The sequence below is a fragment of the Phocoena phocoena genome, chromosome 2, assembly GCF_963924675.1.
Source record: "Phocoena phocoena chromosome 2, mPhoPho1.1, whole genome shotgun sequence".
NCBI lineage: Eukaryota > Metazoa > Chordata > Mammalia > Artiodactyla > Phocoenidae > Phocoena > Phocoena phocoena.
The window spans coordinates 100,502,323-100,521,755 of NC_089220.1; the positions used below are offsets into that span (position 1 = coordinate 100,502,323).

The 19,433-nt window shown below is 38.9% G+C and overlaps 1 protein-coding gene across 11 annotated transcripts in view; it reads left to right on the top strand.

Moving 5' to 3' along the window:
- Positions 1-19,433, top strand: part of TCF12 (transcription factor 12) — a 379,535-nt gene that overhangs the window by 350,823 nt on the left and 9,279 nt on the right. For 6 of the 11 annotated variants that reach the window (XM_065900482.1, XM_065900475.1, XM_065900446.1 and 3 more), the window contains 3 exons: positions 8,956-9,070; positions 10,336-10,498; positions 15,197-15,429. In XM_065900482.1, coding sequence (XP_065756554.1) covers positions 8,956-9,070; positions 10,336-10,498; positions 15,197-15,429 — 511 coding nt within the window. The remainder of the gene's footprint in view (positions 1-8,955; positions 9,071-10,335; positions 10,499-15,196; positions 15,430-19,433) is intronic. The other 5 variants (XM_065900455.1, XM_065900531.1, XM_065900521.1 and 2 more) reach the window with 1 other exon arrangement.

Sequence of the window (19,433 nt, forward strand, 5' to 3'; positions counted from 1 at the left end):
GATCTTGAAATTAAGACTCCTTTTAAATTAGCTTTTGTTGCTATTGATAAACTAATAAATGTGAAAGCATCTTTAAATTACTGAATTCCTAGAAATAAAAGGGAATATTGTAATCACTATTAGTGGTAGTAATAAAATAATTTTAACAGAATAATAAGATAGCATTTGTTGCAAGAATAAATTATTACTTTGCTGAAATACTGTTTATCCTTATTTAGAAGAATGACTTGAAAATCAGTATGTTTGAATCCTAAGCTTGTCTCAGCCTTCAGTATTTGCAATTCTTAGTCCTCACCTCTTAATCGTTTCTTAATTCTTCATTGTTAATAGCCCACTGCTCCTTTTTCCAGTTTATCTGCTGCAATATATGATATATCTCTGGCTCCTCCCACATAAATATAGAATTTATATGAAATGGAACTTCTATCTTTGGGAGGTTGTTTTTACCAACTTTGGATATAAGTTGGAAAATAGATTTTTCAAAATCCAGTCCTCCAAAGCCATGTAAAAACCTAGTGCATTTTTTTTTTTTTTTTTTTTTTTTTTTTTTGCGGTACGCGGGCCTCTCACTGTTGTGGCCTCCCCCATCGCGGAGCACAGGCTCCGGACGCGCAGGCCCAGCGGCCATGGCTCACGGGCCCAGCCGCTCCGCGGCATGTGGGATCCTCCCGGACCGGGACACGAACCCGCGTCCCCCGCATCGGCAGGCGGACTCCCAACCACTGCGCCACCAGGGAAGCCCTAGTGCATTTTAAAAGAACTTGTTGAGGGAAAAATTGTTCCTAATATTAGATACTGCCCTGAAGCTTTTAGTTAAGAAAGTGGCTTCCATTATATTCACTAGGAATATGCTGCCTACTTCAGAGCTGCCAGAGATATTCTTTAAAAAGGAAAAGGACTTCCCTGGTGGCGCAGTGGTTGAGAGTCCGCCTGCCGATGCAGGGGACGCAGGTTCGTGCCCAGGTCTGGGAGGATCCCACATGCCATGGAGCGGCTGGGCCCATGAGCCATGGCCGCTGGGCCTGCAAGTCCGGAGCCTGTGCTCCGTGGCAGGAGAGGCCACAGCAGTGAGAGGCCCGCGTACCGCAAAAATAAAAGGAAAATAATTCAAGGTAATCAAGAAAAAGAGAGTTCTGAAACATGAGGTGAGTCTGGCTTAGTCTGAGAAGCAGCATCAGTGCTGCAGCAACTAAGCCCAGGCTATTGCTGAGTTTGTCTATCAGGGTCTTCCTTCAGTTTTTATAACCTTCTTAGAGGACACAGCTGAGAAAAGTCTGCCAGACATCATCTATTATATCCACCCCTTCCCCAATCACTAATGGAGGTGGAAATGCAGATGTTTCTGCCAGGCTTACCCTCAAAAGTTATTAACTGACAAAATCTAAGAATGTCAGGTGAGTTAGTATTCAGCTCCCATCCTTCTGAAATGAACTTCTTAGCTGTGAGTACTCAGTTCTCGGTTTCAGCAGAAAGACCAAAGAATGGAATGAAATGAAGATCACAGTCAGCCAGTGACGGTCCCAGCTAAGACTTAGGCATATTGTTGAGGAAAACTCTTATCCTGGTGGCTGTTATTCATGTCTGAGGGCTTGCATCAGTACTGCCAGGAGCCTTGCTTACATGCTTTGTACCTACTTATGTGGAATCAACTCTTTTCATACTCTGGGAGGGTGTGTGATTTGGGGGACATCTTGTAACTATCGCCAGCCATCTTTAAGAGTTAATCTGCTTTTATTATCTCACCCCCATGTTTTCTAACTGATAATGACTAAGAAATAACACAATTTTACATTCTGGAATCACTTTTCTTTTTTTGTCTTGTTTAACTTTCTGGTAGTTTATATACTTTTCCTCTGCATTAACATAAATTAGTATTTTTTAGGCCCCTAAAAATGGAGGTTACATGGCCATTATTACAAAGTAACCACAGAAATATCAGTTTATCAGCAATTCTATATCGCCATTTAGAACTCATAAGGTCAGTTTCCTCTCAAAAATATTTAAATTTCATCATTTCATTTATTTTTCTGCAGAGAGTAAAACTGGTCTAGTAAACATAAATACCATTCCAGGAAGTCCACAGAACATTCAGATAAAATTTTTGATGTAATGGATTTTTGTGGGCATTTACTAGAGGTCACCATCCTAATTCCAAGTTTTAAAAATGATGTTACTTTCTCTCCTAGAATTTAAAGGAGAAGAATCAGCATACTTTTTTTGTAAAAGGCCAGACAGTAAATATTTTCAGCTTTGCAGGCTATATGGTCTCTGGCACAACTACTTACCTCTGATTTGGTAACATGAAAGCAGCCATAGCTGTTATGAAAACAAATCAGTGTGGCTGTGTTTTAATAAAACTTTATTTGTAAAAAAGAGCCTCCTTTACTAGTAAAACAAAATAAATAAATAACAGGACCAGATTTGGCTCACAGGCATACTTTGCCAATCCCTGATTTAGAACAAAATTAGCTTCCCAGTGCAGGAAATGAGAGTTAGCAAGTTTTGTTTTTGGGGGGTTTTTTGTTTGTTTGTTTTTTGGGGTTTTTTTCTTTTATTTTTTTGGAGCCTATAACATTTTGCTTATTTTGTTTTAATGAGTAGTTTGGGAGTTCTGTTGAAGTAGTTGGAATATTTGAGGTGAGCCAGAATGCACTGGGAGTAGAAGAATAAGAGTTGATGGCAGGATAAAAGTAATACAGAGAGCTCTGCTCTCAGCCTTCAGTGCTATCAAGGTAACTTATGGTGTGAAGTCTACATGGGCAGGTTAACCAAAATAGTCTCCTTGATCAAGGAAATAGCTTTGTTGCTGAAAACATTTCTCTACATTATTTTCAGTTATAACAAGATTATGCTAGTAAGATCATCTACAGCTGATCTACTGATTTGTAGATCCATCTTCTTATAGATGAAATAATTACTATTTTTCGTTATTCCAGAAAACAATTTTTATATTTCACACAAAGGTAATAAGACTACCACCTGCCAAAAATATTAATAGGAGTCAATATCAAAAGACTTATTTGACTGTTGTTTCTTTTAACTGAACAAACTTGACTAGCATCAAAGGTTAGGATTAAATGAGGTTTCAACCACAGAAAGCTTTTAACATATTTTAGCTATCTAATATACACAAAAATTAAATTTCCTGGGCTTCCCTGGTGGCGCAGTGGTTGAGAGTCCGCCTGCCGATGCAGGGGACACGGGTTTGTGCCCTGGTCCGGGAGGATCCCCCATGCCCTAGAGTGGCTAGGCCCGTGAGCCATGGTCACTGAGCCTGCGCGTCCAGAGCCTGTGCTCCGCAACGGGAGAGGCCACAACAGTGAGAGAGGCCCGCGTACCGCAAAAAAAAAAAAAAAAATTAGATTTCCTGAAGATTATTATATCAGAAAAAGAGACGAGGAAGTGGGTAATTACTACTCCTTCTCATATAATTAGTGTAGCCAGCCTGCCCTAGTTTTAACATTTGCTCTTACTTTTGAATAGGGTTAACATTTTCATTTACTTAATTTCCTACTCCCTTTCAATATTTTGGATAGTTTCTCCATATTTTCTTAATGCAAATTAAAACTTAAGGCTTTATCAGACACTATTATTAGGATGTGATTGATGTATCGTTTAAATTTTAAAACACAAAATCAGGATTTTTAGAACTATTGAAATGTCAGCATTGGACAGACTGTAGTTTTGCTCCCATTTATTTAATGTAAGAACAAACTCGGAATAAACTGCTGACAGCAAAAAAATAATGTTATTAAGTGGAAAACTGAAAAGGAATGAGACTCATTAATTTCATTTAGGCATTACAAAGAGGTTTCAGCAATATAAAGTTATTTTACATCACATCAGTTCATGGCTGTAATATCTAAAATACCAAGGCCTGATGAGATAGCTCTGTAATGGCACTTTTATCTTTAACACAAAGTGCTCAGTTATTGTTCAGACAGTGATTTCAACTTCAAACTAAGTTAGATTAGAAGCTTTTGTGTTAATGGAAGACTGATGCAAATCTTTAAAAGTTTCTCATTTATGATACAGGATAAAATTACATCCAGGAGGTCTTTTGATTTCTTTGTTACAAGTCCTGAGGAAATTTAACTCAGGCATGTCTTTTGCGGGGGGGGCGGCGGGGGGGGGATTGCTTGGGTTTTTTGTTGTTTAAGCTATGGTTGGAGATGTGTGTCTTGTATGAGAGCAAATAATGTTCAGTTGTAGAGCTTAAAGCGACCTTATATAATGATTTGAAATATAAATCATGTCTGTTTTCTAAATCCTAAAGCAGTTAGAGAAACTATATTTTTCCTAGTTCTAAAAGATTTAAGATTCAGTTATTAAAGACTAACAGGCAAATAGAGTAATATTTTATTCAAAATTTTAGCACTTTTTGTCACTTTATCAGAGTAAATTTGGAATCATTTTAACCTTATATTTAGACAGTAATTTTGTTAGTATAGGTTTGTATACAGTAGAAATGGTATGTGTAGGTTTCTGCTAAACTGAAGTTTATTTTTTAACTGTATTTTACTTTTTCTAACCAATTTTTTTCCCAAATGGGCAACTTAAATTTTTTAAAATTTTGTTTAAACCATATTATAGTGCTTTTAAAGGGTTTTGATACAATTTTTTTAACTCAAAATTGTTTAACTGTCAAGTTTTTTAAGTCTGAAATCCATACAAATTATATATTTTTGGAAATATTATTCAAAAGGAATCATAACAACTGGAATTCTTCCAAGTTTTAGCATAAAACCCTCTTTGGGTAAAACAAAATATTTACAGTACATAAAGATCCTTTATTCAGTCTGTAGATTAATAGTGATTAATTTAAATCATTAGTACTCAGTGAATAGTACAAATTGAACAAATTATTAGAATAGAATTCAAAATCAGCGAGGAGTTCATACTGAGTAGTTTTCGGTCTGTCCCTTAATTCACAAGACCTCTTATTCATCAACTAATTAGATTTAGCATTTTTCCATTGTGGGTGTTGAAGCCATTGGCCAAGTTAAATGAAAACAAGTCCCTTGTTGGATGCTCCCACAAAAATAAGGCCATAGGTAGATTGTAAAGATTCAGAATGCAAGATGATGTCATTTAATGGAATGGGCCGTTTATTCTGAAACGGAGCTCTTCATAATTGAAATTTAGAGCATAGCAGGCCTAGGGGTTTTCCTTCCCCTGCTAGTCCCCCAATAGAAGCATTCTGTCAGCTGTATGCTAACGAGATGAACAATTAAACAAGGTCCTATCTGGCTGGCCTCACAGGCTCTGAGCTCAGACAAAGAACTGTTTATACACCTGTTACGTATGTGGACAGAGCCATTTTAACGGGTAGCTTCAGATTAAAGGAAGGACATGGGAGCCAGGGTGAGCAAGGGTTAAAGAAAACTATAAGAACTGTGAACGTCAAATTCTCCAGAAAATATATGAGGGCCATTTGCAAGGGGAATCAAGTTACAAAGAAAAAGTTCCTGCTAACTTCATTAACATGAAAAACTCCAGACTTGAAACTTTTTGCTAGTCTGATGCCATTTTTGAAAGGCTTAATTTTGTTCAAGGTTGGTGTGAGAAAATACTTAGTTTGTAGTATTCTATAAAGACAAAGATATTCACTGACATTTTATATCGCAAAACAAATTGAGCAACCTTTCTGATTTTCCTTCAGGGAAAAGCAAAATCCTTAAGATCTATTATTTAGATAATGATCCTTTGTCTTCCAAGCCTTTCATCAGAAAAGAGGTGATAGAACATTTTTATTAGTTGAGATTCAGAAAAATCAAAGAATTATTTATACTCATGAAATAAAAGAATAAGAATTTCACAGATGCATCATCACTTATCAATCATATGAGTGAAATTCAGTTTGCTACTGTTCAACGGTATTATCTGACAGAGCTATAAATTGGGTTTCACAGGTACAATATGTAGTAAATAAACATATGTTTAAAAGTTTAAATTTTAGGGCTTCCCTGGTGGTGCAGTGGTTAAGAACCTGCCTGCCAATGCAGGGGACACAGGTTCGAGCCCTGGCCCAGGAGGATCCCACATGCCACGGAGCAACTAAGCCCGTGTGCCACAACTATTGAGCCTGCGCTCTAGAGCCTGCAATCCACAACTACTGAGCCCACGTGCCACAGCTACTGAAGCCTACGTGCCTAGAGCCCGTGCTCCACAGCAAGAGAAGCCACGACAATGAGAAGCCCGCGCACCGCAACAAAGAGTAGCTCCCGCTCACCCCAACTAGAGAAAGCCCGCGCACAGCAACGAAGACCCAACGCAGCCAATAAATAAATAAATAAATTTTATTTTTTTTAAAAAAAAAAGTTTAAATTTTAAAAGGCTATTTATTTTTCATTTACTTGGTGTGATAGCTCAAAATACTAGATAAGAGCAAAATTGGCATATATTACCAAACATCGTGGGAAGTTTTAAGTCCACATTATAAACACAGACATAAAAATCTTAGCTTTGGGGCTTCCCTGGTGGCGCAGTGGTTGAGAATCTGCCTGCTAATGCAGGGGACACGGGTTCGAGCCCTGGTCTGGGAGGATTCCACATGCTGTGGAGCGACTAGGCCCACGAGCCACAACTACTGAGCCTGTGCGTCTGGATCCTGTGCTCCGCAAAAAGAGAGGCCACGATAGTGAGAGGCCGGCGCACCATGATGAAGAGTGGCCCCCGCTTGCCACAACTAGAGAAAGCCCTCGCACAGAAACGAAGACCCAACACAGCAGAAATAAATTAATTAATAAACTCGTACCCCCAACATCTTCTTACAAAAAAAAAAAACTCTTACCTTTTACTTTATCCTGCAGTGATTTCCTCAGCCAGTCAAAATTATTCTAGTAATATATTATCTTTAAAATAGGCCTAGACTCCTAAGGTCCCAAAGAATTTGTAACTATTTGTTGTATTTTACCCTATTTTTATAAAATGCAATTTTTGAACTGACCTTCCTCTCAGATCATTGAGTAGTTCATAGCTAGCAAGAAAGCACCCTATGTGTTATGAATAAACATGACCAGGATTCCCTAGAGATAGGATATCATAAACTATTTTAAAAACAATTTCCTCTCTCGGGCTTCCCTGGTGGCGCAGTGGTTGAGAGTCCGCCTGCCGATGCAGGGGACATGGGTTCGTGCCCCGGTCCCGGAAGATCCCACATGCCGCGGAGCGGCTGGGCCCATGAGCCATGGCCGCTGAGCCTGCGCGTCCGGAGCCTGTGCTCCGCAACGTGAGAGGCCACAACGGTGAGAGGCCCACATACTGCAAAAAATAAAAGTAAAGAAATAATTTCGTCTCTCGGGCTTCCCTGGTGGCGCAGTGGTTGAGAGTCCGCCTGCCGATGCAGGGGACATGAGTTCGTGCCCCGGTCTGGGAAGATCCCACATGCCACAGAGCGGCTGGGCCCGTGAGCCATGGCCGCTGAGCCTGTGCGTCCAGAGCCTGTGCTCCGCAACAGGAGAGGCCACAACAGTGAGAGGCCCGCGTACCGCAAAAAAATAAAATAAATAATAATTTCCTCTCTCGAATGTAATTTTCATAGTCCACTTCTTCACTTGGTGTTAGATTTAGTTCTTCAGGTTTTTCTCAAGATTTTTTACTGGGGGCGGGTTGCGGTTCAGGGCAGAAGTAAAGGTTAAGGGTCTAAGGGAAAATTTCCAAAATGGTAATGGAATAGAAGGCTGTCTTGATTTCTGTGGTCCCTTCCCAGCTTTAAGATTTTATGATTCTAAAGCATGATGAAATTGTGTGGTTTAGAAAACGGGTATGGTCAATGCTGGATCATCCAGGGGAGTAGTGACACAGCTAATTCTCAGCAATGACTAATCCTCAAATAATTTAAAAAGTAGCTATGGAATACATTGAATGGGTTTTTCAAAACTACATTAAAGATAAGAATAAAGATAGAGGACAGACATTTCTTAAAAAGTTGGGTGGAAGACCTGGTATGTTCTAATCAGATCCACTACCAATAGCCTGCATTGCCTGAAACTTTGCTTTGGTTTCTTTTGTTTGGCTCACAGGAAACCAAAGGATAAACTTGCATAGGGGTATTTATACTTCTTAGGGTAAAATCCATACAAAGTCATGAAAGATAAAAGCTATATTAATTACTCAAGAGGGATTCAAAGCATGGCATTTTACTGGGATTGAAGGATTTGTTGAAAAACAGTGGTTCTCATGTATAACTCCAGGCAATAAACCTATTTAATTAAAGGATTAATCTTCTAATTGCCACATCTGCTGTTGTTCTAATAAAAAAAAAACTGGTTCATTTGTAACCAGTTTTTCTAAAAATACTGCAGTAGCTAAAAACACTTGGTAGTGTTTGCATGCCTTCTCAGTTCAAGTTAACTGTGACTTGTCTAAATCTGATTAAAACTGAGGATAAAAATGTATGGCTTTTTGTTGCCTGGCAATGTAGAACTTTTATTTTAAGTTATTTTAATTTTGTATTGCTTTTGCTGCTCTTAAAATTTTTGAGGAGAAGCAATTAGAGGAAGAAAAAACAAGACACTGTGTGTAAGAAAAGGATATGCTAAAGTATAGATAAATGATATTACTTGGAACAAAGCAGTATTTTGCTAAATGCAAATTCATGGATACTTTAACATTTTTAGGTAGTATATGGAATAGGTTTTCAGATTGATTGATACACAATAGAGGCTATAATATGTAGTGCTGTATGGATTATAGAGTGCTTTTTGTCTGTTAGCTCATTTGCTTCTCACAGCAACCCTCTGGGATATAAAATTTGAAAGCTGGAATTTTTAAAAATATTTTTATTCAGAAACAGTACTACTGTCGAGTCTTTTACAATCCAAAAACCAGAAAAGTGGCATCCAAAAAATGTTGCTAAATTTAAATGAGTGATAGCTGTTTTCTCTATTAAACCCAGTGAAAGAATTTGAACAATTACTGCACCATGAACATTTTTTTTTTTTTTAACTTTAGGTCGGAACTCATCGAGAAGACTCTGTCAGTCTCAATGGCAATCATTCAGTCCTGTCTAGTACGGTCACTGCTTCAAGCACAGACTTGAACCATAAAACACAAGAAAATTATAGAGGTAACTATATAGTTCGTTTACAGCAGTTGTGCATACAGAGGTATCATTTTGGAGTACTGTCACCTTCTTCACAGTCAGATTGACATCTGTGAATCAAAAGTCATCTTAGGGGCTTCCCTGGTGGCGCAGTGGTTGGGGTCTGCCTGCCGATGCGGGGGACACAGGTTTGTGCCCCGGTCTGGGAGGATCCCACGTGCCACGGAGCGGCTGGGCCCGTGGGCCATGGCCCCTGAGCCTGCGCATCCGGAGCCTGTGCTCCGCGGCGGGAGAGGCCACAACAGTGAGAGGCCCGCGTACAGAAAAAAAAAAAAAGTCATCTTAAGTGGTAGAATTCCAAGTAGTAGTAGTACTACTGCGTGAATATACAGGGTCAATATTTAGGGTTCCAATTGGTCCATTTAGCTGGGCCAATTACAGATATTTATTGATGGATGGAACCCTGTGCAAACCGTTGTTCAGTGTTTACTGGTCATCTTCTTACCAGCTCCTGCATCTGTCCTCTTTCTTTTTTGGCTGCACTGTGTGGCATGTGGGATCTTAGTTCCCTGACCAGGGATTGAACCCGCACCCCCTTCAGTAGAAGTGCAGAGTCTTAACCACTGGACTGCCAGGGAAGTCCCTGTCCTGTCTCTTTCTAAATCACTTCCCCTCATGGCTGAGTCTTCATTGTCCCTAGAGGAATTGAGAAAGACATTTCTGAGTATGTTTAGAGCTCTGAGTGATAGTAGCTGTTGTTTAGAAGATTATAATTTAATTGGAGAGACAGACAATTCTTATAAAAAGCAAATTGTTGTCAATGTTATAACAGACCTTATAAATAAGTACAAATATATAGGTGGTATTAAGACCACCAAGATAAAGTTTTCCCAGTTGTATTTAACTATGATGCCTGTTTTATTGTGTTTGTCCAGGAAAATGTTAAAGCTTATTTCGTTTAACTTGACAGCATCTTAGAAGTTTTTAAAATGCATCATGTTTCTCCTACCTTGTTTGATTGTTAAATGTGCCTGAAAATGAGCATTGGACTCACCATCAGGGTCAGGCTTGTTTTTTTTTAAATACAGGTGCTTTAAAAAGCAATTTTTTCTAAGGTTTGTGGACATGCTGTTTCCAGCTCTGAATAGTTTACTTTTTTACATCTTCAGATTTCTATAGTAGCTCTATAACAACTAAGGATATTTATCAGCAAGAAAGCTTTTTACTGTCTTAATTGTAATTCATAAATGAGTCTGGACATTTATTCTGTTTCTTTGCCTCTTTATTAGGTGGCTTGCAAAGTCAGTCTGGAACTGTTGTTCCCACAGAAATCAAGACTGAAAACAAAGAGAAAGATGAAAACCTTCATGAACCTCCTTCATCAGATGACATGAAATCAGATGATGAATCCTCCCAAAAAGATATCAAAGTTTCATCTAGAGGCAGAACAAGGTATTTGTTAGCATCCAGGTATTAAATTTCACTCATTTGCCATGGGTGAAGATACTTGGAAAATTGAAGTGTATCATGCATTTAAGTGTCAGCTGTGTTCTAGATACTGTGTTGGGACTTTTATGTGTTATCTCATTTAATCCTCATAGCATCCATAAAAGGGAGGCGTATGAAGCTGACTCTAAGTTTATGTTTTCCATGTTTCCCACAATATTTTAGGGTCTACATACAAAAAAGAATTACTTCTCTCCCATCAGTGCTTATAGTCTGTAAGACAGCTAGAGAACAAAATAGCTAAAACAAGTTAAATTGTACAAGTATAGGTATCTAGATATAACCCATCAGTAAATATTCAAATACATTATTTTAAGGCTAAGTATATGGTAAGACTCTTGTATGATTTAAACCAGGGGCTGGCAAACTATGGCCCATGGGCCATATCTAGTTTATTGACTGTTTTTATAAATAAAGTTTTTTTGGAACACCACTACACACCATTCATCTACATATTGTCTGTGGCTGCTCTCACAGTGCAGTGGCAGATTTGTGCAGTTGCAACATAGGTTGGATGACCCACAAAGCCGAAAATATTTACTTTCTGGCTCTTTATAGAAGATATTTGCAACTTACGTTTTAAACAATACTTTGAAAAGAGTATGGAAAAGGAAGTACTCCACATGCGTTGATGTTGTCGGGGAAGGTTTTCTAGAAACTGGACTTGACTTTGCTTTGAAATATGGATTTTGACACATAATACATTAGTTTCAAATTATTTCCAGATTCTTCCATCAGATTTTTCTTCTAGTTCTACATTAAAGGTAGGTAATTTGATATATTCGTCGTACGTCCTATTTCTTGGTATATATCCATTTATCAGTAGTATGTATATATCACGTATAGATATTTATATTTAAAACATTGTTCTTTGTATTAAATTATGGTACAAAGGAAATTACAAACTAAAAGAACCAGGATAGTCCTTTCTGTCAGTCCCATACTTAAAAGTTGTCCTTTTGCATTCGACATTCTCACTATTTTCAGTAGTTGACATTTCTCTTGAGGAAAATTAAATCTTAAGGTCCTAATACTATCATTTTAATATGCATTGTACTCAGTTGTGCAAGGGCATGAAGAAATAAAAATTGAGTCAGGGAATCCAGAGTCCACTCCTTTGAGGAATCTTAATTCTTTCATAGTTTCATTATTCAAATAGAACTTTAAGGGAAATAATTTGCATCTGTCCTCATCATTCATCCTTTCATTATATAGGTCAGCAAACTTCGTGTGTGTAAAGGGCCAGATAGTAAATATTTTAGTCTTTGTGGGTCATACAGTCTCTGTTGCAACTGTTGAACATTGCCACTGTATCATGAAAGCAGCCAAAGACAGTACATAAACAGGTGGGTGTGGCTCTTCCAATAAAATTTTATTTACAAAAACAGGTAGCTGGCTTATGGGCCAGTTTGCTGAGCACTGTTATAGGTCATCAGAGATTGAGAAGGCAGTATAATGGGTTAATAATAACAATACTTAGTAGTTAATAATAGTACATTTAAAACACAGCCTTTGGACAAAATAAGGCTAACCTTGGTTTGAATCATGGCTTCATCACATTTTGCCAAGTAACCTTGGCAAGTTATTAAGCTCTCTGAGGTTTGGTTCTATCTTAACAGGAGACTTTCTGTTTAGGATTCTTGTGGGAATAAACTGAAAATTATGCATATAAAGCCCTTTTCACACTGTCTCACATGCAGTAAACATCAGTAAAGGTACTGTGGTAACTTATGATGATAATAATTTTAGATATGTGCTCTTGATTTCTTCCATGAAGCACTAACCTGGATTCTTGTCACTACCCTGCTACTCATTAGCCTTGTAATCCTAGGGAGGTCACTGATCTTACAGTGGTTCTTAACCCTGCTGCACAGACTCCTGAAACATTTTAGAAATACAGGTGCCTGGCCCCTGAACCCGAGCTCACTGTATCAGCATCTCTGGCAGTGGGACCTTTGAAAGCTATATTTTATAAGTGCTCCTGAAGATTCTAGTGAGTGGCCACCTTTGGAAACCTTTGGGCTAGATGATCTGTAAAGGTTTCTTTGAAGTCAAAGAGCTAGTAGTGATTCTCTATTATCAAAAGAATACTTTTATGAAATTCTTGACAATTGGCTAGTAAAAATCTGTTGTCCACTTGTGTTTTTTTTAAGATTTATTATTTATTTTATTTATTTTTGGGTGCATCCTGTCTTAGTTGCGGCATGCGGGATCTTTTGTTGCGGCGCACAGGCATCTCTCTACTCGTGGTGTGCGGGTTTTCTCTCTCTAGTTGTGGTCAGAGCAGGCTTCAGAGCGTGTGGGCTCTGTAGTTGTGGCGTGTGGGCTTAGTTGCCCTGTGGCATGTGGGAATCTTAGTTCCCTGACCAGGGATCGAACCCACATCCCTTGCATTGTAAGGCGGATTCTTTACCACTGGACAGGGAAGTCCCTCTACTTGTTTGTTTTTTTTTTCTTTGTTTGTTTGTTTTGCGGTACGCGGGCCTCTCACTGTTGTGGGCTCTCCCGGTGCGGAGCGCAGCCTCCGGAAGCGCAGGCTCAGTGGCCATGGCTCACAGGCCTAGCCACTCCACAACATGGGGGATCTTCCCGGACCGGGGCACGAACCCGTGTCCCCTGCATCGGCAGGCGGACTCTCAACCACTGCGCCACCAGGGAAGCCCCCTCTACTTGTTCTTTATTAGAGTACTCAAGGTATTAGAGGTGAAGCACCAATTCTTTGTGCACATTTTTTTCCAGGTTTCTAAGAGGCCCTGCTCAGTAATTTATTTCTGAAATATACGTAGAATTTTCTAGAAGTTATTCCAAAGCATTTTTCTCAAATATTTTTTTCTGATTAATTAGTCTGTTTTCATTACAGAAATTTGAAAATTACAGAAAAGCACACACAAAAATCACAAGAAACTCCACTACCCAGAATTAACTACAGTTTACTTTTCAAGGAATATCTTTTTCCATAAATACAGTTTAAATTGGAGATAAACTGGATAAAAGTTTTATAATTTCAACTTTTTTAATTTAACAGTGTATTTTTAACCTTTTCATCTATTTGTGTTTTTTTCTTGTTTCTGTTTTTAGGCAGCTTTATTGAGGTTTAATTCAAATATAATAAAATACGCCAATTTTAAGCGTACAGTTTTGGTCCTTTGACGTGTGTATACAGTTATATACATTAATAATGTAGAATATTTCTGCCACCCTAAAAAGTTTCCTCATGCCAATTTATAACCAGTCCTTTTCTCCCATCTTCTGGCAAATGTTGATCTGCTTTCTGTTACCATACTTTTGTCTTTTCTAGAAGTTCCTGTAAATGGAATCATACAATATGTAGACTTTTGTGTTTGGCATCTTTTACCTAGCATAATCTACAGCTTGATTTTTAGAGGGTACATAGTAGACCATTATCTGGATGTACTGTGATTTATTTAACCCATCTCCTAATATTGGACTCCCATTTGTTCTGAAGTAAATAATTCTGTGATCAACTTCTTTACCTAAATTTCTATGAACATCTCTAATTATATCCTTTGGATGAATTTCTAAAGTTGGAATTGCTGATCAAGAGATAATGAACATTTTAAGGCTTTGGATTCATTTTGCCAATTTGTCCTTCAAAAAAGTTGTTCACCCATGTTTTAAAATCATCACCACTGATGATGATATTTCTTCCAGAACAAAAAGTATAGTCATTTTCTGAGATACTTCTCTCATTCCACATCTTAAGCTTTTCTTCCTCCTCCTCACCAGGGGACTGCCAGAATACATTTAAGGACATTAGCAAACTGTAATACATTACTATAATAGTACAGTGTTTCTCAAACCTTAATGTACATATGAATCTTGTTAAAATGCAGCTTCTGATTCAGTAGGTTTGTAGCGGAACCTGAGATTCTGTTTCTAACGGTAATGTAACACTGTTTTTACAGTAATGTAAAAAGTAGTTTTTAAGCAGTAATGCTGATGCTGCTGATCACATCTAGAAGAGCAGGGTGCTATAATATGTGGTCATTCAAATTATGTTTATGAATAGTTTCACTAGTAGTGTGGAGAAGTCTTTATGCTGTAATGTGCAATGAAAATGCATTTAGAAATGTACGTGGGGGACTTCCCTGATGGCGCAGTGGTTAAGAATCCGCCTGCCAATGCAGAGGACATGTGTTCAAGCCCTGGTCTGGGAAGATCCCACATGCAGCAGAGCAGCTAAGCCTGTGTGCCACAACTACTGAGCCTGCACTCTAGAACCTACGAGTCACAACTGCTGAGCCCGTGTGCCACAACTACTGAAGCCCACACACCTAGAGCCCATGCTCCACAACAAGAGAAGCCCGCACACCGCAACGAAGAGTAGCCCCCACTTGCCGCAACTAGAGAAAGCCCGCGCACAGCAGTGAAGATCCAACACAGCCAAAAATAAATAAATAAATTTTTTTTTTAAGTGTATGTGGTATAATTTCAACTATATAACTATATATTTGCATTGAGGAAGGACTGGAAAGAAATATACAGTAATGTTAAGTGTAGCTATTACTACCATTTGGTAAAATTTATAGGTCATTTTTATTTTTATAATTTTTAATTTTGTACAATAAGCATATCTTACTTTATAGCGAACCTAACAGACATTGTTGTTACTTTGCCTTCCAGCAGTACTAATGAAGATGAGGATTTGAACCCAGAACAGAAGATAGAAAGGGAGAAGGAAAGGCGGATGGCCAACAATGCCAGAGAACGCTTGCGTGTGCGCGATATTAATGAGGCATTCAAAGAGCTTGGTCGAATGTGTCAGCTTCATTTAAAGAGTGAAAAACCCCAGACAAAACTCCTTATTCTTCATCAGGCCGTGGCAGTCATCCTTAGTCTAGAACAGCAAGTCAGAGGTAAGTAGGTTCAGCAGAGATATGTAACTGTTCTGCTTCCAGTGAGTAGACATTTCTGTGTCCACTTGCTTTTCTGCTTGGTCAGGTTGTTTGTAGGTGCTCCTAGTACTTCTGCCACCACATCATCCGTATCAGGTTTTTCTCTATAATTCTCTCACCTCTGTCTCATTATATAGGTCAATATCTGTAGGCTCAGTGCTTCCCAGAAACCAGTAGAGAGTAACCCTATGAAACAATGCAGTGAACAGCCAGCCTCCTACTCAGCATTAGTGCTTTGTGCCTCTCGTTGACTCTGGTCTCCCACGCTCTTGTATTTACCTGCCTACACCTGTCCTCCAACCTGCTTCTTCCTGTCTTCCCTACTTCTCCGTAGTCAGTTTCTTGCCTGCTTTACCCGGGGCATCTGTGAGGCCCTGATGGTTAATAGAATGCCTGGTCATGGCCCCTCCTGGCTTTGCCCCCTATGGATGTTGTTTATACCCATGTCAATAAGGTGTCAGAGTTTCTTCGTTGATTCCTCATAAGGAATGCCATGAGGTTCTTGGGTGAATATGCACTGGCATGCCTGTGTGTCCCTAAGGACAAAAGTGTGGTTCATACAGACTTATCCACTGCTGACTGAGACAGCTCTCCCAACTGTTTTATTTTGATGGAATCTTTTTTTTTGGCCACACAGTGCAGGTTGTGAGATCTCAGTTCCCCAGCCAGCAATTGAACCTGGGCCATGGCAGTGAAAGCCCGGAACCCTAACCCAGGGAACCCCCTTGATGGAACCTTGAAGAAGCTTTGAAACTTCATTTTTTGAACGAAGTGTTTATTGTATACCTCCTCTGTCCCAGTCAGCTATGTTCTAGACCCTGGGTTATCAATTAATACAGGCTTCTAGCCCTTGAGAGGTTCTATCATCAAGCTTGCTTTTTTGAATATACTTATATATCTTCTTATTCAAAGTTACGAATGCCTCATCGTAAGCCTTTTTGCAAAGAATTTATAGATGTGGCCTTTGATTCCAGACCCCATCTCTAACCTCCCTTCATTGAGAGCAACTTTGTCTTCCTTATTTATTGGGTATTTATATAATATTTTATTTAAAGAAAGTTGGAAAAGAAAAAAAGAGTGTGAGTGGACAGATGCTTGACAACTGTGACAAGGACCCTTAGCACTAATCATAGAAAGAATAGTCTTTCTAAGGAAACCAGAGTTAGAGAACTTGAACACATTTTCAGAAAAACATAACATTAGTAATTAATTCATCTATTCATTTCCCTCCAGTGTTTTTAATGAATAAAAATGATGAATAGATAAAACACTTACCGCTAAAACCAGATACTGCTCCTGCTGTCTTAAAGCCCTTGAAGTACCTGTAAAGCGTAAATGTTAATGAAACCTGATCAAGAAGTTACAGACTTGGGACTTCCCTGGCAGTCTAGTGGTTAAGACTCGGCGCTTCCACTGCAGATGGCACAGGTTCGATCCCTGATCAGGGAACTAAGATCCTGCGTGCCATGTGCGTGGCCAAAAAAAAATTTTTAATAATAATAAAATATATTTTTTAAAAAAGCTATAGACTCCCTTGTGATATTCATAAAGACAGTCTGATAGTTGCCACTCATCTGTGGCAGGAGCATTTGTCCCTTGAGCTTTCACTATCTCCTGTCACTTTACCAAATGTTTTTGTTCAGTTATGTCTGACATTCAGTGGCCAAGTATATTCATCCTGCTCCTCAGCAGCCCAATATATTTTCTACCCTGACGCTACCCAGCCTTTTGTTGTCAAGACTGTTGCCTCCATCAGCACTGTGAAAGTTTTACTTTTGGGACAACAGTGGTGCCAGAACTTATTCTTGTACAGCACCTTTCTTCCCACAGTTCATTAGAGCTAGAATAAAGTCATTTGTGTTCTTAAAAATCTTTTTTTTAAGATCAGAGGTACCTACTCTCAGATCCAAGCCATCAAAAATGAGAAATACCTCTGTTTGAAAAAAAGTTATAAACTCCATCATGCCTGGGTGGATCTTATTCATTCATTTGTAAGATTTCACCTTGTCATGATTCCATGCAAGCACCTAGAATAGAAAAGCTGAGTCTGAAAGAGGATCTAACATCTAGGCTTATCCAGCTGCCTACTAACTTTCTGGTCATTGTTATGGGTACTGACTTTTTCACACTATTCTGGAAAGCTCTATATAAGGAGCCATTGACTGATTAGAATGAACAAAACTTAAATACACTGAACTGTAACTTCATTAGGGACTGCTTTAATATTCATAAAAGCCTGCCTTCTTTGCACCCTCAAACTCTGGGCTTCAAAGCCCAGAGCCTTTATTTTACAGCTTAATATAAAAGCCGTGGGATCCATGTAAGACTCCTTGAAAGGCTGGCTATCCATCAGAGTTTCGAACCCTTCGTGTAGCCCATAATACCTGTGCCTTGTCTATAGCAGCACCTTCAGAGTTCGGTATAACCACTCTGCTTCCCTGCACTTGATCTCCAGTAGTTTTGAGTTATTTTGGTAACCTGTCCACCTTTGAAAGCCTCTTCATCCCTGCAGGGGCCCTACGCAGCAGCCCCTAGGCCCAACAATTTCTATAAAGACATACATTTTGTTTACATGACCTACTTTGGACATCCTCTGGGCTCTCTGGCCACCCACTTTGGTTTGGGGTAGTGTTCCAAGACCATGTCTAGCTGTCCACAACCTGTCATCCCTAGACAAGTGGATATACCAGGAGGGCAACCAGACCTGGGTCTAGCAGTGAGTCCTTGAGAAAAGCAAGAAGTGGCTTCCCTTCCAAGCCTCAGATTTTGCCAGAGCATTTTTGTGCCTTGGTGCTCCACATATCAAATCCCATATGGCCTCTGTCATTGCCAATTTAAGCCTTTCTATTATCGTAACTATAATTTTACCATTACAGTTTTACTAATCCTCAGCAGATTTCACATATTATCTTCAAGTTTGTCCTCTCAGCTTTACTAAAGATTAAGTTAGTGATCAAACACTTCCTCCTCAGACTCTTTTCACAGGTCAATTCGATAAACTTATTTGTCTTCTGGTGATAATTTAGGGACAATAGAAGTATTAGGATTTTAGTTTACTGGTCTCTTAGTTCAAAGATAAATAAGCTAGGACAGCGGTTCTCAAATCTGGCTGGTCTCAGAATCACCTGAGGCTTTTCCTTTTCCCAAACAAATTTCCAGACCCTACCCTCAGTACATTTAATTCAGTTGCAGTGAGATGGTCAAACATAGTAGTCTTAGCATATTCATTGATAATACACCACTCCTTCCTAAATCTCCACTGAAATGAATAAAAATGGCATTAACCCACAAGGATAGAGGGGAGAGAAGATAATAACAAACAAGAGAGCAAAAGTAGATAGAGAAGTGGTAACTGACTTACTTAGACAGAAGAAATTAAATGGAACAGAGAGGAATACCAGCAAGAAGCAGAACATTTTGCCTTACAGGACTTTGGAGGTACTAACTATTGGAAAAAGCAGAAGTCAGGCATCAGACCTGAAAACAGAAAGATTCATTGGAGGTTTGCTATGGAAAGTTGGATCCCTAAGTCTCCTCTGTACTTCATATTGCTTCTGCCCTCTTTTCCCTTCGACCATAGAAGCCAGGAGGATTATTTTTAGCAAAAAGTGAAATCTGAAAGGCTGAAAATCTGAAACACCAAGAGGAGCAGAGAATGAGTGAAGTATGAAGCTGAACAGTGAGACCTGCAGCCCTGTGTCCTGCTTTGCTTTCCTAATGCTGGCAACAAAGTATATTAATTCTATCCTCAAGAAAATGGGATAATTCTTTTCTAAAGAAATTAAAATACTCTAGAGAAAAGACCTCCAGATTTAGGAATTCCTGAGTAATAATTTCTCACTTTTGGATTACCATAGAGTAATAAAGCCCACCAGTTGATGTCTTACTTCTAATATTAAAGGACAGCCAAAGATTTAAGGAAAACCACCATGAAAAAGAGAAATTGAGATCAAACCAAACAAAAA